The sequence below is a fragment of the Canis lupus genome, chromosome 16 (assembly GCF_003254725.2).
Source record: "Canis lupus dingo isolate Sandy chromosome 16, ASM325472v2, whole genome shotgun sequence".
Taxonomy (NCBI): Eukaryota; Metazoa; Chordata; class Mammalia; order Carnivora; family Canidae; genus Canis; species Canis lupus.
Window position 1 is genome coordinate 9,186,093 of NC_064258.1, and position 19,654 is coordinate 9,205,746.

Below are 19,654 nucleotides of genomic sequence, written 5' to 3' on the forward strand. Positions count from 1 at the left end.
CATGCTGAGAGTGGTACCCTGACGCGAGGCTCCATTTCACGATCCTAAGATCACAACCTGAGCCAAAATCCAGAGTCAGACACTTAACTGACTGAGCCACCCAAGCACCCCCAGATGGGTTAATATAACAGAGAAGTTCATTTAAATTGATAGTGTCAGGGAGAATTTCAGTGTGGGGCACATGGGACCCAGGCGAGACCCTGAAGCACAGAGGCCTGGAGAGAATGCTGTGGGCCGGAGGGCTTGTGTGAGTCAGCAGGAACTGCACTCATGCTCTGCGAACAGTGAGTTGACTCTGGCTGGTGCCAGGAGCACAGAGTGCAGAAGGAGATAAATTTGGAAGGGAGGTTTGGCCAAACCATGGGAAAGGAGTGCCAGAGCAAAGTGCATTTATAGTGTTTATTAGACAGTAATTGGAGATTTGGGGGCAGAGGTGGTGACATGCTCAAAGTAGTCTTTTGGAAAGAATGTTCTAGCCTCATTCCCCAAGAAGAATCGAAGGGAAAAAGTGGAGGCCAGGACTTCACTAAACAGAGTCCAGGCACCAGGGGAGAGACTTTCAGCTAAGGAAGTAGCAATTGAAGAGTGAGATTCCAGGGACAGTTCGGAGGAGGCAGCTGCAGGAGGTGGAACAGTCAAGTACCCATGTGGGAACCTGGAAGATACCAGTCCCCAAGGAGAGAAGCCCAAGGGACGGTGGGAAATGTGTGGTGGGGAGCCTCCAGGACAAGTGGGGCTGCTGGGAGGACAGAGAGGAAACATCATCAGTAACAAAACACACACCCCGCACATGTCACACGTGCATTCTCAGTCACACTACCTGGAGCCCCAGAAGAGCCACTTACTGTGACACTATGTATTTTAAAATACAAGCACGTGTGTTACCTAACGGAGTGATTACTTCCAAACAAACCAATTTACTTTGCACTAAAAATCAGTGTAAAGTCTAAGTATTAGTAAAAAAATGTAAAATGAGACTTTATCCCTTTTATCAAATTTGACATATAGACATACCCTTCCTAAAATTCTATTTCTGCATGTATCCAGGATACCCTTGCGGCTCTTTCCCCCCATAGCCTTCAGTCCGGGTAACCTCTAATAGCAAGACTTGTAGTAAACTGTTGAATTCGAAGATACTGGTGACCTCCGCCTATCTTGCTGCAGGATCAGTGTGAAGAGGCTAAGATGGGGCAAAGCCAGAGAATTCCCAATTCAGAACTGAGATTCCTTGCTTCCCGTGGAAGTTCATTCCCAAATGTCTCTTTCCAAGAGAGATAGGAGAGAGGACATAATTTCAGAGTTTATTTAACTCCTCTCCAGTTAAATTCTCCTGACCCTCCAGCATCTCTCCTTTCTGGCCTTCAGACTTTGTAGCTGAACACCAGCATAAGAACGCACCAAACTCAAACAAGAAACCCCAGGCTCAGTGGGTCCCTCTCCCTGGTGCTCTATTTCTATGGTGTGTTAATTTTCAGTAATGTGCTCTGTGGCCATCTGAGGGTATCTGTAAACAGTACTCCCCCTTAGACTTGAGCAGGAGAGCCCCTTCCAAGGCCTGTCTCAGGCTTCCTCTATGTGTATATGCTTCCATGCCAAGCTCTGGGGACCTGGGCCCCTGGGCCTACAGAGGCCTCTTCCTGGGGTCATCCTCCCAAGTACAGACTGCACCAGCAGGCCCAATGGAAGAGGAGCATGAACAGAGCTTGCACATGCAGGCTGGCAGGTCCAAATATGTGCCCCCAAAGCCCCCAATCTGTGGGACAGAGCTGGGGCAGGAGAAGGAAAGCAGGAGGTCACCTCTCACCACCACCAGCCCCCGCCCACCCCCCCCCACCCCCCGCCCATCACCACGTTCCAGTGTAGGACCCAAGGAATCCAAGAGTCCTCAACTCAAACCTGGCCTTCCAGGTTGCTTGCTGTCTTTAGAAGGACATTATGCAAGCTTCCAACTGCACTCCTGTCCAGGCCCCACAAATGTGAAGAACTGGCCTGGGTAGGAGCACCAGCGGTGACTCTATTGTGGCTGCAGGTGCCTGCTTTTCCCTGAGACTTCAGCTGTGTCTCCACTCCCCTCTGTCTTTGCTTTTTTGCTCTTGGTTTTTATTCATTTGCTCTTTTTTGAGTTCATTTATTTTAGACTCGTGTCTCCCAACATACCACCTCCCTCATTTTTTATTTTTGTTTATTTTTGTTTAATCCCCATCATTCCTTTAGGCTCCCACCTCCACCAGTGCCACTATTTCCTTAGCCAATCCCGAAGTCTCCATACTAAACTACCAATCTGCACTCTACCAGCCTTCAGCGGCGTCCATGGCTGCAGTGGCTCAGCGGAGCATGCCCCTGCAGACGGGAACAGCCCAGATCTGTGCCCGGCCTGACCCCTTCCAGCAAGCTCTCATCGTGTGTCCGCCCGGCTTCCAAGGTAAGGCTGAGCAGACACAGCCCCTCACCTGCTTCTTACCGGGGGACCTCTGGGGCACCGGTCCCCGCAGTGACGTCCCTGGACTAAAGGCTTCCTCACTCTCCTGAGAGCACTGGCATCACTGAACTGAAGGGCCCGCCTCCTGCTCTGGCCAGCCTAGAAACAATAGGACTTATGCTTCTGCACCAAGTTGTTTTTCTCCCCACCTGCTGGTGCTTTTGTCCCAGGCCCAGCTATCTGTAAATAAGCGTGCTGTTTGTGCTTTTACTGTTACGCTGATGTCAGCTTACATTTCCTCCAGTGAGCTGTCCTCTGGACGGGTTATCTATAGAGAATTGCCACTCTGGACAGCCAGCCTCGCCTCGTTCTCATGAAAAATATCAATCTGTCTGAAAAGTATCTCCCAGGCCTGTCCCCCAGATGATTCTTTAGCCATGCACCCCAACACTCTTCTCTTGAAAGTTCTAAGAAGCAGGAGTTGACTGGGTATGAAGTTACAGTGTATACAGAAAGCTCGAGTAGTTGTTTCTGCAAAGCAAACCCTACTGGTATAAGCCTGTGTGGTTGCTCAGGTTTCGAATCCGTGCCTTTCCAGTGGATTCAGGCGCTCTTCCCAACAGCCCTGGCTTTGACCTACCACAAGTGTATTTTCATGTCAGCAGCCATTTTTCTGCTGTAATTTGCCAGCAGAGCTGTTCCACTTTTGGTTTTCACAGACTCCCTAATTTGATCCTCTAGTCTTTGAAAACATTCAAAGTTGTTTTCTTGTGGCTTTTAAAATTTTAAGTTAGAAACTAAAGGGGAGATGAGACCTGCCCAGCTGGCTAGGAAGGTTCTCTGCATCCAGTGGTCTCTGACCACTCAACAACCCCTCTTCTCTCCCTTACCCGGGTCTGGAATAGGGTTGCAGGCCTCGCCCTCTAAGCACGCTGGCTATTCCGTGAGAATGGAGAATGCGGTGCCCATCGTCACTCAAGCCCCGGGAGCACAGCCTCTTCAGATCCAACCAGGTCTGCTTGCCCAGGTAATTCTTTCCTTATTATTACTGGTATTGCCATTATCCATGTTAATGTTGTTCTCAAAAGAGATAGATCTCTGCTAATTCCCTCCTCGGTGATGAGTTAGGTGCTTCAACTCATTAGAATATATCAGTAATATTCTGAATGATCCCCAGGTGAATCACCTTCCTGGGTATCTTGCTTATAATTCCAAGAAGAAATTTAGACACAGGGAGAGTCTGGGGAAATTATTATTACTATTGTAGCTTTATAATGTAAATTAATATGGGAGACACAGGTTTTAATCCTAACTCTGCTAATAACTTTGTGACCTAAGGCAAGTCAGTTAATGTTTCTTTGCCTCAAATTTCTTTCTTATAAAATAGAAATGATTTTTTTAGTGCCAAAAGGAGCCTTAGAGATTATCTCCTTATTTCATAGGAGTCAAAAAACCAGGATCACAGAAGCTGTGAGCGGGAACCTTCCTTATCCGTTCACATAGGTACTCCAGTGGTAGAATGAGAACACAGAGGTGAAATTGGTTGAAAATGTGTCAAGTGTTGTGGAAACTTAAGGTGACAGAGTGACACAATGATAATAGTAATCAATCCTTAATGGCACTCGAACAAATACATCATCATTATGCCAGACACTTTATAGTTGTTAATTGATTTAATCCCCACAACAGCAAGATAAGTAAGGTATTTGTTTCCAGTTGACAAACAGGGGAAATGTGCACAATCCCTGGCTCAGAGTCCCACGACAGTCAGGTGACAGAACCAGGACACCAACCCTGGAGTCTGATGCTGGCATCTGTGTTCAACCACCAGGCTATACTGTTTCTACATAATCATTTCCATCACTGGGCAGCAAGGACAGCTTAACCTAAATGTTGTTAGTTTGAAGGCACACTTATTTTAAAACAAGGTAGGTTCCCAAAGCCTTTTCTCAAAGTGTTCCTACAGACACTTTATTTATGGTATCTTATGTTGAACCAGAAGTTTGGGGTTTTAATTTTTTTTAAATATTTTATTTATTTATTCATGAAAGACACAGGTAGAGAGAGAGGCAGAGACACAGGCAGAGGGAGAAGCAGGCTCCATGCAGGGAGCCTGACGTGGGACTCGATCCTGGGTCTCCAGGATCACACCCTGGGCTGAAGGCGGCACTAAACCGCTGAGCCACCAGGGCTGCCCAGGGGTTTTAATTTTAATAATGGAATTGCATAGGTCTGTCTGGGCTCTCTATTCCATTGGTCTTTCTAATGTCTTGCTGTCTTAACTATTACAACTAACACATGTTTTGTGGTCTGGTAGGGAAAGTCCTATTCCCACTTCATTCTTCAAAATTTCCCTGCTATCCTTGTCTCTTCATTTCCATATGAATTTAACCATCACTTTTTTTTTTTAAGATTTTATTAGAGAATGGGGGAGGAGGAGGGGCAGAGGGAAAGGAAGAAGCAGACTCCTCACTGAGCAAGGAGCCCAATGAGGGACTCGATCCTAGGACTCTGAGATCATGACTGAGCTGAAGGCAGACGCTTAACCAACTGAGCCACCCAGGCGCCTCTAACCGTCACTCTTACAAACAAAACAAGCACTGGCTCAGAATCACACAGCAGTTAGCAACTGTCTTCAAAACAAAAAGCCCTGATGTGTATTTGCCGGGCTTGGGATAAATTTATATTTACTTGAGGAAAAGCTGACATCCTTACAGTATTCAGTAATTTCATGCATGAACACAGCATAACTATATTTATCTTGTACTCTTTTCATTAAAGGTTTCTTTTGTTGGAATAGTTGTGAAATATTTTACAGGTTTTGTTGCTATTAATAATTTTATTAATTTTATTTTCCAATTATCTGTTTTTGGTTTCTAGGATGAAACCTGACCTTGGCCTATTGAGTTTGTTATCTAGTAGTCCTTTTACGGTTTTATTTAGGGGTGTGTCTGTGGCTCAGTTGGTTAGGCATCTGCCTACAGCTCAGTCCTGATCTCTAGGTCCTGGGATCAAGCCCTGCATCTGGCTCGCTGCTCAGCCGGGAGCCTGCTTTTCCCTCTCCTTTTGCCCCTCCCCTTCTCAAATAAATATTTTTAAAAATAAAATACTTTGAGAGAGAGAGCACGAGCAGCAGGGAGGGGCAACAAAACAGGGAGACTTCCTGCTGAGCAGGAGTTCCCCACCTGGGGCATGAACTGAGTTGTATCACATGCTCTTTTTGCATCTGTTAAAATACTCATGTGGTTTTTTTGTTAATTCATCTGCTAATGTGAAAAGTTACATTAACAGGTTTTTTTAAAATACCTTATTTTGTGAGATTTTATTTATTTCCTCATGAGAGGCACACAGAGAGAGGCTAAGACACAGGCAGAGGGAGAAGCAGGCTCCCTCCTGGGAGCCCGATGTGGGACTCGATCCTAGGACCCCTGGATCACGCCCTGAGCCGAAGACGCTCAACCACTGAGCCACCCAGGTGCCCCCATTAACAGATTTTTAATGTTAAACTATCCTTACATTTCTGAGATGAGCTTTATTTGATCATATTTGTTTGTTAGGCTTTTATGCTTTTCAATACTGGATTGTTGGTAAATACCACGGTTAGTGTTTTTGCGTCTGTTCGGAAGTGAGAAATGGCATATAATTTCTCTCTCTTATAGAATCCTTATCTAATTTGAACATCGAGGTCACCCCAGTCTCATAAAATATGTTGGATATTCTTACCCTCTCCTTCTATGTTCTGGAACAGCTTGTTAAAAGTGGATATTAACTATTCTTCATCTCTGTTCTTAAGTCAAGAATGACACTCCAGTGACCACTGACACCAGCTTCTGATGGCACACAAAGTTGTGTTGCTGAAAGTTTATACATAGAACCTTCTGTATTTAACGCAGACCCTCTACTTCTACCTCTCCCACTGGTCCTCATAGCTTCCTTTTGCTCACACAGTTTGGTAGTAGGGAGGTTGGAAAAAGCCAAGAAGGACCAAGAGAAAGAACTGCAAGCTCACTTCAGGGGCCAAGGAGCTTGTTCCTATTTTCTCTGAGTGGCAGAAATCCAGATGAGCCTCCCAGTGCTCCTCCTCTGTGAGCCAGAACCTATAGAATTCACACATACTTACAGATCTTTTTTGTTTGCCCACTTAACCCTGGCAGGCCAGAAATCAGTTCTGAAAGAAACAGTAATTAACATTCTTCTTAGTTATCTAGACATTCTTCATTATTCAGTTTGGTGAAAACCAGTAGGCTCAGCATTTCTGAATTTGTTTATCCTTTATTCATAGCAGGAAAGAGCTGTACCTTTTTGCCTACTTGAAAAAGAGTCCCTAGAGTGCTGTAAATCTCCCGAGTGGATTTAATCTAAAGGTGTAATTGGGAGAGGGAACAAAAAAATACTTGTACAAAGAGTTTAGTCACTACAGTGTTTCTAACAGGGACCTACTAGAAGCAATTTGAATGTTCATCAGCAGGAGATTTGTTAGATAAATTGATGTGTGTGCATAAAATGGAACACTGTGTAGCTATTAAAAAGGGCATGGTAGACCAATGTGGCTTGACATGCAAAGATTTCTTATATTGGGTTAAAAGAACTTCCTGTGCTATCCAGTATCACCATGTGTCTTTCTGTCCATCGGTTGCTTTTTCGTTCTCTGTCACTTAATCTATGCCAGGATGTTAACCTAGAAGGGTGCAGCTCTCTCCTAGGTATTTTTAAGTGGTCCCTTCAAAGGACGAAAGTAAGCTAACTTCAATAACTAAACATTTAAACTAGTGCCTTCATTTTTCTCTGGGTAAATTTCTAGGTATCAGGCAAAGGCACTCCAAATATTATTAAGTATATCCAAAAAGTGGGTATCATTCTTTTTACTAAAATTTAAAGTTCTCCAAGGATTTTACTTGTGAAACTTTAGAGTCGGAGTCTTTTGAATCCATTCCTTGTGTTCATTTTATTTGCTTTGCCTTTTCCTCCCCACCTTCGAGCAGCATCCCACATCCTTCAAAGGGAAACCATCTCTCTGGGGTGCCCCAAGGATGTGTGCATGTAAAGCTGGAGTGAAATCACACCCTCTTGTTTCAGTGATCTGGAAGTGAGCGTCACAGACTGTCCTTACGAGTACAGCCTTGTCGGTACTGTCACCCCTGTCCTCCCAAGCCTCGAGCCAGAGCTTGCATATTGACCACCATCAGGAATTGTGAATGAGTGGGTAAAGGTAGAGAGGTGGGAAATCCAGTTCTTGAATGAGACAATATTGAATTTATCTCATTTTCCAAATGCCAGGATCCAAAACCCCCTTTGAATACTAGAAAGGCTGGAACAAAAATTCTGAGTGCCCTCCCACCTCCCAAAACGTGGAGACTCCTGTTTGCCATATCCTTGTAGACTGTAGCCTTCCACAATGGTTTTTGCCCTCTCCTAGCCAGTCCAGTCATAGCACCTGAATCCCTTTAAACATTTCCCTAAGGACAAACATTTGGCTGGAACTTCTTAAACTGTCCAAATTACAAACTTCAATGCTTCTCATTCAAAACCTCCTCTGGTAACATTTTCAGCAACCAGTCTGTCCAACCATTCTGTCTTGCTGTCTGCTTCTGTCTTGCATGCTGCTTGAATTGTTACTGAATAAAGACTTTTCCATGCTACTTTTATGCATTTACCACAAGTCCCTGGCCCTCAACAGAGCCATCATTTCTGTGTATCCTCTCCATAAAGAGAGGCAGTATGCTAGCTGAGAGCATGGACTCTAGAATTTGATTGCCTACAAGTCAGAGGCGAGTCCCACCACCTACCAGCTATAGGACTTTTGAATTTATCCAAAAGGAAGTTATTTTTTAATTCAATTTTTCTTTCAAAATAATATATATACCTGATTTTTAAAGTTACATGAGTCCACAAATTTACTAGAAAATAGTAGCTCTTGCTCTATCCCATTCCCACTTCCCAATCCCCCAAAATAACTTTTTAACTGTTTTGTTTTGTTATTTAACTCCCAAGTTTCTAAATAACATGCTGACACTAATTTTTACTACTATTTCCATTTTGGGTATCAGTTGTCTTCCTGCTGTGGAAGATGAAGACTTAGCCCACCCCATCCTCACAGTACCCACCTAGTCATGCACTCTGTCTCTCACTCTCTCTTCCTTTCTCCCATTCCTCCCATAGAAGTTTCTTATTCAACCATTTTGCATTATTTACATAATTATTATCATTAGTATATAATATTATTCTCAGCTGAGCCTCATAACATATTAGGATTCTGTTCCTTTCCTATGCTTCTTGTTTTTTCTGGAGTTAATGGTGGTTTCATTTTTTCATTGGGTTAAGACTCTTAAGACTCTCCTATGGTGGTCTGAAATTTCATGACTATATGCTTCCTCATGGGTCTTTTTTCACACATTGTCTTGGACACTGCCCTTTTAGTCTAGAAGTTTTTCTTTCTCTTTACTTTTAATTTTTTCCCTTCTACTTTCTCTGTTTCTCCTCCTTTTTTTCAATAAGGAATGCTTCATGAATTTGTGTGTCATCCTTTTGCAGGGGCCATGCTTATTTTCTCCGTATTGTTCCAATTTTAGTATATGTGCTGCCCAAGCCAGCACTTTCTGTTTCCTCTATGTGGTAATTAATTGGGTGTTGGTACTTCTGAATTAATCTAATGATTTAAAAAAAAAAAAAATCTAATGATTTTCATCTTTTTTCCCATTTCTCTCTCTGTTCTATCTGCTGTTCTTTCCAAGACATTTTCTCAACTTTTTTAAAAATACCTTCTATGGAGGGATGCCTGGGTGACTCAGTGGTTGAGTATCTGCATTTGGCTCACATCGTAATCCTGGGGTCCTGAGATCGAGTCCCACATCAGGCTCCCCACAAGGAGGAGCTTCTCCCTCTGCCTATGTCTCTGCCTCTCTCTATCTCTCATGAATAAATAAGATCTTTAAAAAATTTTTAATTTACAAAAATTAAAACCTTCTATGGAATTAACTTGTTCTCATTTCTAAGAATTCTTATTCTCTGAATATAGATATGGAGATATAGATATATATTCCTGTATATGATGTTTCATCTGTATGTATACACACACACACTTTTTTTTTTTTTTTGACTCTGTAAGGACAGTTTAAGTTTTTGCAAAAATTTTTTTTAAGAATTTTTATTTATTTATTCATGAGAGACAGAGAGAGAGAGGCAGAGACACAGGCAGAGGGAGAAGCAAGCCCCATGCCGGGAGCCCAATGTGGGACTTGATCCAAGGTCTCCAGGATCACACCCTGGGCTGAAGGCAGTGCTAAACCGCTGAGCCACCGGGGCTGCCCAGTTTTTGGAAATTTTCTTCTGATTTCTACACTGTTTTTGTTTTCTCTGAGTTTCTTTTTTTGTTTTAGACTCTTCCATGTTAGAAGCTACCTTTAATATCTGGTTATCCTTGGCTATTCATTCATTTCTAAGACTGAAGCACAAAAAACTAATTTGAAAGCTACAGGAGGGAAAGGACTATTGAATGAGGGCTTCTCTCTAGTCTGAAAAGGAATGAGCCCTGCATTTTCCTTTTTTTTTTTTTTTTTTAGATTTTATCTATTTATTCATAAGACACACACAGGGAGGGGCAGAGGCACAGGCAGGGGGAGAAGCAGGCTCCCTGTGGAGAGCCCGACCCCAGGACCCCAGGATCACAACCTGTGCCAAAGGCAGATGCTAACTGCTGAGCCACCCGGGTGCCCCGAGCCCAGCATTTTCATTGGCAAATTTCCTGATCCTCCAACGTATCCATAGTTTTTTCTCTTGGACTCTCAGTTTTCCTAGAGAGAATCCTCCACCCACCAGGGTCTGCAAACTGAGGAGTAAAGGAATGTCATGGTTTAATGTGCAGACTTGCCTGTAGATTTCCTAGTCTTCTAACTCAGTAATTGCCCTTCTGTTTTCCAGCTTCCAGGATTTTGTTAACTGTTATTGTCTTTGTCCTTATGGATCTCTGTATTGTTTTATTCCTTTGCTATCATTTCAGTTGCTACAAAGAGCAATAAATATTTAATTTACTATATTTCTGGGAAGGTTATTTAGCCTCTCTGCTGTTCAGTTTACCCATCTAACAAATGGGGAGAAAAACAGCCCTTACCTCACAGAACTGGTGTTAAGATGAAGTCAGAGGGCAGCCCAGGTGGCTCAGTGGTTTAGTGCCGCCTCCAGCCCAGGGTGTGATCCTGGAGTCCCTAGATCAAGTCCCACGTCGGGCTCCCTGCATGGAGCCTGCTTCTCCCTCTGCCTGTGTCTCTGCCTCTCTCTGTGTGTCTCTCATGAATAAATAAATAGAATCCTAAAAAAAAGAGATGAAGTCAGAAACTTGGGGTACCTGTGTGGCTCCATTGGTTGAGCGTCCGACTCTTGATTTTGGCTCAGGTCATGATCTCAGGGTATGGGATTGAGCCCCGCATCAGGCTCCCTGGAGCCTGCTTCTCCCTCTCCCTCTGCCTCTCCCCTGCTTGTGCTTCTCTCTCTCTCTTTCTCTCAAATGAATAAATAGAATCTTTTAAAAAATGTATTGGCTCTAATCTTATCTAAAGTAGTAATAAATTATAAGTTTACATAAGTGTGTACAAGTAATTACACAAGTGTGAAGTATCATCTCACCTGAGTCGAACCTGTCATTCACTGAGAGGGTCAAAAATTAAAACAGCCTTTACACTTCTCTCTCTCTGAGGTAAAATGTTATCCATTTTAAGGAAGTAGAGGGAAAAAATGATGTCCTTGGCTTAATATCAAGATTTATTTTTTTAAAGTATAACAGTCAGAACACATGCTTTTCATGAAAGCTGAAGTGAGTCTCAAAGTCAGTATAAATCTTATGCCAATGAAATTGTCACTCATTTAACTTTTTGAGCGCATAAACTGTTTTAATCAGTTATTTTTCTGCTGTATCTGAATTCAGTAAACTTGAAATATAGTTAACTGTAATTAATTGCCTTGGTCAAATTGCTTCTTTCATTTTATCAACAAACATTTATTAATTAAGCACTTACTATATAAACTGGTCCCTGAGCTTTTTGCCTGTATCAAAACACACCAATATGCAAACAGGAAAAAAAAAAAAAAAAGCAAACAGGCAATGTGAAAAAGGTATAAGAGATCTCACGGGGTCTCATCTGCCCCCTGAGAGGGCTGGACCAGGTGAACCCGCCACTCAGATCTAAAATGTCGTTGTATCATTTTATACACATCACTGTTTGTTAAGCTCTGACTCAAGTTTGTGATTCATTTCCAGAAGTGCTTGTTAGTACATATGAGCCAAAACACACATATTAAAGATGCAGTTTGTGGAGCACTATATTAAATAAATTATCCAAGGTTAGTGATACCCAGCCCAATGCAAAGAACAAGTAACTGGATCTTTAAATTCTTGACCCGCCCAAGAAGTATTTTACCACAGTGGTATTCCTTTAAGTGTCCAAGTTTGGACAGCTGTGTTCAGTCTGAATCATCGAATAAACCAGAGGCAAGCAGAAAAGTGACTGAAGATATAGAAAGCTTGGTACCCCAAACACCCTCCTGCCCCCAGTGACTCTATTCAAGGAAAAAAAATAAGTAAAGTTCATTTTAGAGTTCTTAGAAAAAGCTTAACATTTATGAAGAATCAATCTGACTTTCTAACTACATCTCATTTTTGCTTTGATGGATCAAGGTAATTCTCAATTAAGCTTAGGGTCCCAGCTAAGAATTTTACTTGATGCTTGCTCTCTGATGTGGGTAAGTATCTGGTGATCTCAGAATTATGTTACTTTATTTTTTTAAACTTTTATTTATTTATTTGACAGAGAGTACAAGCAGAGGGAGAGGGAGAAGCAGGCTCCCCTCCGAGCAAGGTGCCCAATGTAGGGCTTGATCCGAGGACCCTGGGATCATGACCTGAGCTGAAGGCAGACGCTTAACTGACTGAGCCACCCAGGCGCCCCAGAATTATGTTACTTTAGATTCAGATCACACAAGTTGGAGGTCTAGATTCTAATTAATAAAAAGGCAAAATATAAATAAAGGATATTAGATGGAAAATTTCTTGAGGGCAAAAAGTTACCTTTGTGTGGCCCAATATAAGTGAACTTTTGGAAACTTTGAGTATTGTTCTTAAAGCAAATTTATAAACAAATCATTCTTCCACACAAATAAGTCCCTTCCATACGACTCTTTGCTCATGTACTACTTTTTATCTTCTATGTAGGTAGGTCACAGATGTTAATTTTATCTCCCCGTAACTTAATTTTTGCAACCAGGTCTCCATTTTCACACTCATTACAGGGTCTACCACAACCCTGGGCACACAATAAGGACTTGACTCAGGCAGACAGATTATGTGATTAACACACATATTGATGGCACACATCCTCTGCTCTACAGCAGGCCTGGCCAAGTGGGACCCAGCAAATCCTGCTTCCCCCGGCATGGCAGCAGTTGACCGGAGTGGCCACCCACACATCCGTGCAGCACGCAACTGTGATTCCCGAGACCATGGCAGGCACCCAGCAGTTGGCTGACTGGAGGTAAGCAGCAAAGTAGGTATGTCTGGGATGGGAGGCATGTCCGCTGCTCATCCAGAGAGCTGCCGGGCTAGCCTGTACTGTGAATTCTGTGGTTTGTTGAGAACTTTTTAAATTAAAAAGATTATGTGGAATATGACTGCAGTGTAATGGGAGTTAATTTTTAAATAAATGTACCAGGATATTAAGAAAATCAGCATCATTACTTTATGGTCAGTTGCCATTTTCAACCATAAATTCAGTTACATCGTTTGATCACCAGTGTAATTCATGGACTTGCCTCTGGATGATTTTTGGTTTGTGTCTCAGAATTAAATTCCACTCCCAAAAAAACAAAGATGTGTCAGCAGTTAAAGACTGCAGACGGGAGTTCCTGAGGCTCCTAAGCAATTCTAGAAGGTGTTCTCAAAGTGTTTTGAGACATGGGCACACTGGAATTGTATCTGACCTGTCAGGGGAAAGCTTGACAGAATGGGGCTTACTTGGAAGGGTAAACTATCACATGTTTGCTGCATGTGTCTCTTCGGTGAATAGTCATATCTGAGAGCTCAAAGTCCTTTTTCCACAGACCCCAGAGGCCTGCGGCTGACAGCTACCAGTACACCACACCCCCTGTATCTGTTTCCAGCACCCCACCGTCCTACTCACTGACTTTCTCACCAACACCTTGCACCTTTGTTTCTATGGCCACTTTGCACTTTTCCTTGTTCTCTCCACCATACCATTCCAGCACCATCACTGTGCCTCCTTCACCAGCTTCCCATGACCCTCCAGGCTCTCTCCATACAAACATCAGGGCATCCCCCCATCTTTTGACAGTCTCCATACCCAACCACGGAGCCTCCCTGAAGTTCTTTTTTTGTCTAGAAGGCTATTGTGAATGAAGAGCTCTCTGTAAAAACGAAGGGGGGGTGGAGAGAGAAGCCTTCCCAGTCAGGCTTCAAATGCAGCTCCCTCTAGTCCTCCATTTAATCTCCTGACACAGGCTCTCTCCTGCAGCACCACTCACTTCCCACTGACAACACCCACCACGTCCACCCCCACTCATTGGAAGCTCTTTCAAAGAAGGTAAAACCGGGTTCAATTCTGGCTCTGTATGACCTGGGTCAAGTTGCTTAACCTCTATGAATCTCAGTATCTCCCTCAGTAAAGTGGGGAGAATCCTATCTCACGGAATTGCTGGGAAGTTTAAATAAAGATAGAATACAAAGCAGGTGACCTGTATCTCACCTGTATTATATTGGCACCTGGTACATGACGGGCAATAAATCATCAGTTCTCTTCCCTTCCCCCATTCACATGGGCTCATGCTGGGTGAGGCTGCCTTTCCTCCCCAGCTCACTAGGAACAGCAACCAAGTGGATACCGATCCAACCACTGTTTTTCTCACCCCCTTTTCTCCTAAAAGACCACACGTACATCCTATGCTACTTTTTCCCCTTGTCTTTCAACATTTATATAGCTCACTTAATTCCAGCAAAACTCACCTACTCACACAGATTTTCCTATTCCTCCTCCCTCCTTAGCTCTTACCTGGTTACCACAGGAGAAACGCTTAAAGCCAACTTTCTTTGCAGTCTCTTCTCCATTTCATGCATGGGCCAAAGAACATCCATAATCATGGCTAATAAACAAAAGAGAAGTACTGATGCTAGACTTACATCAAAAGAATGCCATGTCTGGAGAAGAAACAGCAACTGCAAAGCAGCTGTAACAACAGTTTCTAAATGCTAATGTCCAAAAGACAGTATCAAAATCTTGACAAAAGTGGCTACCTACTTTTTTTTTTCCTTTCATCTTTCCCTCAACTTGCAATGATGAATTTCATAATATTTTCTAAATGCAAAGAAATTCTCCTTTAACTTTTTAATTTTATTATGAGCTCAGTGGGCTCTCATGGCCAAGTCTCTGAATTAATCGATTACCACTTTTAATATTTCTGTGGGAAAACAAGCCTTTGAGCTCCACCACAACCCAGATCCTAAAACTTGGAAAGAGAACCCACTTTGAGGATAATGGCTGCCAGTAGGACTTCTATCACCATGCGTCTGACTCTTTATTAATTTTGACTTAGTACCAAATTCTATACACGTCTAGTCAACCTTCAGGTTAATCTGTCCATCCAGCAAGCATGTAATTAACTGATCAGCTGCTACATGCCTGAGCCTCGTGCGAGCCACGGAAAGAATTCAAAAGAATGTCAACATTTCCAAACAGCAGAAACATTACAACGCCTAGATTTCAAGGGTTTGTTTTTTTTTTGTTTTAAACATAAGCTATGAATTTCTCACTTACAAAATGGCATTGCCACAGACACCCTACGTCACAGAGCGCAAGAACCCATTAAAGGCACTTGTAGGTTTAAAATAAAATGCACAGGTCACCTGGTTGGGGACCTTGAAAGGTGGAGGGAGGAGTATTTGTCTCCTCTCCCCAGAACGTAAGCTGAACTCGCAGCTTGCATTCTTCCCAGTTGCAGTGCCCTCCTCCTCACTCACCGACTGTGCTCCTGCGAACTCCTTCAGAGCAGCCCCTAAACCACCTGACGAGCTCATCTCTTCAACCCCATGAGCTCGTGAGGACCGGCTTTTTTTTTTTTTAATGGCTTTTAATTGGGGAGGGGGGGACTTTCATCTTTTAAAAAAGCCGCATATGTTTCAAACCAATAAAAGAGCCTTGTTTTCCCGCCTCCCACTCAGGAACACGCACGCTCACGGCAGCCATTACAATCCCATCATGCAGCAGCCCGCGCTGTTGACTGGTCATGTGACCCTCCCCGCCGCCCAGCCCTTGAATGTGGGCGTGGCCCACGTGATGCGGCAGCAGCCAACCAGCACCACCTCCTCCCGGAAGAGCAAGCAGCACCAGTCCTCTGCCAGGTGGGTGGTGAGCGGCGGCCTCCTCTGGGGCGCGAAGCCCCGGCGCTCGGGAGCCTCCGCACGGCCGCTGCGTCCCAGGCACGAGACAGGCAGCGGCCCGCAGAATGTGCCCGGCCGCCGCCGACGGGCTGGGGCTCGAAGGAGGCCCTCACCTCGCTCGGCTGCCCTGCCCTGCCCTGCCCTGCCGCACCACCGGGGAGGGCCGGGACTGCGGGCTCAGCGACTGGCTCTGAAGCCGTTCCTGCCTTTTCTTTTCTTTCTTTCTTTTTTTTTTTTTTTAAGATTTGTATTTATTTATTCATGAGACACACAGAGAGAGAGAGAGGCAGACACAGGCCGAGGGAGAAGCAGGCTCCACGCAGGGAGCCCGACGTGGGACTCGATCCTGGGTCTCCAGGATCACGCCCTGGGCTGAAGGTGGCGCTAAACCGCTGAGCCACCTGGGCCGCCCGTTCGTGTCGTTTCACTTCTGTAAGAAAAAAAAAAAAAAAAAACAGACTCGCCTCTGAAGTTGCACTTTGGAAATCATAATAATGTTATTTTTTAAAACGGGAGAGAAATAGGCTTTCTTTGAATTCGAAGGTCAGAAATATGACTCATTTAGCTGCTGCTTCAAGTAGACGCAATAATTGCGGTTAATCCAAGACATTACCTCCAGAATAATCTCTCTGGTTCCATTTCAATCCAGTCTCATCACAATGAACTCTTAAAAATCAAGACCGAGGGAGGCCTTGTGGGGCTCAGCAGGTGAGCGGCTGCCTTCGGCCCAGGGCGTGATCCCCAGTGTCCCGGGATCGAGTCCCACGTCGGGCTCCCCACAGGGACCCTGCTTCTCCTTCTGCCTGTGTCTCTGCCTCTCTCTCTCTGTGTCTTTCATGAATAAATAAATAAAATCTTTTTTTAAAAAATCAAGACAAGAAAAAGGCCACATACTGCATGAGCCCATTTATATGGCATTTTGGAAAAGGCAAGACTAGATCAGGAGTTGCCAGGGACTACGGGGGTGGGGGGGAAACAGTGGAAGGGAAGGAGCATCAGGGATCTCTCAGGGTGATGACAAAGTTCTCTGGATTGGCAGGAGCTACAAGTACATTTGTCAAAGCTCATCAAACATTTCCAAAGGGCGACTTTTATTATGTGTGAATTATACCTCAATAAGCTTGATTATTACAAAAAACAAGAGAGCTCCAAATTAAAAAAAAAAAAAAATTGTGATCAAGATTGCGTAGCTGCAGAATTGCTCCTCTGTTTTTCTCCAGAGTCACTGACCTGGAAGCACTTAATTGCTTATTTGGAATAGGTTAATCAAAGTAAAAAAGTCCAGGATATAAACTGTCTAGTGATTTTTGGTTTCCTACTTCCTCATCCAACCCGGTGCCAAAAACAAGGCTTGCCCTTTTTTTTTTTTTTTTTTTTTCATTCTCTTTTGAAGATTAACCCAAGAGTTGACTTCCTTTGAGTTGTCATTCTTCTTCAAGATTCTTTATTTGGGTGTTTCTGACAACTCAGGGAAATTCATCTCAGATCTGTGGCAGCCCTGTGACAACACACCCATGTCATTATTAGATTGGGTGGCGACAGAGGCCACCATCTTAAAACCCTTTGCTCTGTCCTGGCCAACTGTGTGGGTGATCACACAATACCAGTCTGACCCTGGGCTGAGTTTCGGCATCCTCATGGCTCACTTTGTCAAGTAGGGGCAGTAAGAACGCTTAGCCTCCCAACCTGTTGACAAGTCCTTCCCTCTTGCCTGCTCACCCCCCCCCCCCCCAGCTGGCTTTATGAAGGCTTATTGCCAGTGCATTTCAAGATCAACATAATTATACAGAAAGTTTTGTATTTGCCTATTTTTAAGACCAATGCCTTAAGGAAAACAGAAGGTTCTCCCTTGTTGGGTGGTGCACCCAGGCACACTTTGCTTCAACAACAGCAAGTGGAGATACTTTAACTGCTGAAGTGGTGAAAACATCATCTCAAAGTTGCAACATGGTAACAATAATAAATTTACAGGTTTATGCTAAGTGCAAACAGTGGAACAATCTTATCAGTAAAACTTATTGTGGGGTGCCTTGGTGGCCCAGTTGTGTGGGGCATCTGCCTTGGGCTCGGGTGGTTGTCCTGAGGTCCTGAGATCGAGCCCCACATTGGGCTCCCTGCTCAATGGGGAGCCTGCTCCTTCCTCTCACTTGTGCTCTCTCTCGTTCTTTCTCTCTCTCTCTCTTAAATGAATAAATAAAATCTTAAGAAAAAAATCTTGCCAGCCCCCAGAAAGGCACAAGCAACATACCTGACACCAGCTAGATAGAGAATTAAATAAAGCTACAGAATTATTCTCATCTTCCTGCTTTCTTTTTAGCTAGAAAGTGCTAGAATCTCCAAGGACACATAAGAGTCTTAAAAGTTTTGTTAGGCTCTCATGGTACAGATACAACCAAGGTCAGCAAGAGTTGGTGGGGAGGGAGAAAGGTAGGTATTTTTTTCCCTTAAGTTACCAGAAACTACGCTTACTAATTTGATAAGGGGTCTCGAGTCGATCAAAATCAAGATTAAAAGTTCCCTGTTTACGCCTTTTCCTCTTGCATTTTGCCCACTTTTTCCGTTACAGTTCAGACAGACTGGTAAACTTCCTATGAGGCTCAGATGTCAAAGACATGAGTGTTGTAGTTTCATAAGTGGCAGAACAGCCATCAGCAAGGAAACCAAAGCTTTATGTGGCAAATAACGCTTCCTTCTTTCAAGTCCCTTCAAAACAAGACCCATGTACTTTTGGAGAATGACAGGGCAGAGCTCAGGAAGTCAGACCTTGACCCTGAGATGGGGGGGGGGCGGGGCGGCAACCCTGAGACCCTGTGCACTGCACCTGCTCCCACAGCCCGATCCTGGATACATGCCCTCTCCCTCTCCCGAGACCCCTGGCTGCTCCCTTTCTCCTGCTGGGAATAGGCACATGGCACTAGACCAGAGGCCAGGGGAAGCCAGGTCGCTGTCGCCATCTGTGTAGCAAGTAGCTGAAAGAAAGAGCTCAAGAGGCAGCCATTTCTGCAGTTACAGAAAACATCTGAATGTTCTGAACTTCTTTTTTTAAGATTTTATTTATTTGAGAGACAGCACAAGAGAGAAAGCACACAAGCAGGTGGAGGGGCAAAGGGAGAGGGAGAAGCAGACTCCCCTCCCCCCCAGCAGAGAGCCCAAAGCAGGGCTGCATCCCAGTTCCCCAGGATCATGACCTGAGCCAAAGGCAGACGCTGAACCTACCAAGCCCCCCCACCAGGCACCCCCTGAACTTCTAACTTTTTAATGGAGATTTGGCAAAGCTGGTGTTTCTAGACAGTTGGGCTCCTTGGGAGGAGGTGCGGGGCCTCCACAAGCGTGTGTGCCTGTGTCGTTACAGAAACGTCTCCACCTGTGAGGTGTCCTCCTCACAGGCCATCAGCTCCCCTCAGCGGTCCAAGCGCGTCAAGGAGAACACGCCTCCCCGCTGCGCCCTGGTGCACAGCAGCCCGGCCTGCAGCTCCTCCGTCACGTGCGGGTGGGGCGACGGGGCCTCCAGCACCACCAGGGAGCGGCAGCGGCAGACGATTGTCATTCCTGACACCCCCAGCCCCACGGTCAGCGTCATCACCATCAGCAGCGACACGGACGAGGAGGAGGAACAGAAGCATGCCCCCACCAGGTGAGGCCGTGCCACCTTGAGACTGCAGGAAGGGGCAGGACAGGGGGGCACACTGTGCCGCTGGCTTACACACACAGTGCTCCATGGATCTGGACACAACGATCTCTCTCCCTCTCTCCTGGCCTCTACTTTTTGGTTTTGCCATGTCGTAGAGTCCTAGAGTGAT

The 19,654-nt window shown here is 44.6% G+C and overlaps 1 protein-coding gene and 1 non-coding gene across 16 annotated transcripts in view; one reads left to right on the forward strand and one right to left on the reverse strand.

The window, feature by feature from the left end:
• The window catches only part of HIPK2 (homeodomain interacting protein kinase 2), a 193,597-nt gene that overhangs the window by 138,672 nt on the left and 35,271 nt on the right, over positions 1–19,654 (forward strand). For 7 of the 15 annotated variants that reach the window (XR_003130590.3, XM_025434012.3, XM_025434007.3 and 4 more), the window contains 5 exons: positions 2,215–2,422; positions 3,325–3,446; positions 12,797–12,939; positions 15,636–15,815; positions 19,207–19,488. Coding sequence is in view for 14 of the 15 variants with exons in the window: in XM_025434012.3 (XP_025289797.1) it covers positions 2,215–2,422; positions 3,325–3,446; positions 12,797–12,939; positions 15,636–15,815; positions 19,207–19,488 (935 nt within the window). In the remaining variant the exon portion in view is untranslated. The remainder of the gene's footprint in view (positions 1–2,214; positions 2,423–3,324; positions 3,447–12,796; positions 12,940–15,635; positions 15,816–19,206; positions 19,489–19,654) is intronic. The other 8 variants (XM_025434013.3, XM_025434008.3, XM_049095231.1 and 5 more) reach the window with 3 other exon arrangements.
• Positions 8,906–9,012, reverse strand: LOC112651082 (U6 spliceosomal RNA). The gene has a single exon (XR_003130595.1). It is a non-coding gene; the product is annotated as a U6 spliceosomal RNA (small nuclear RNA).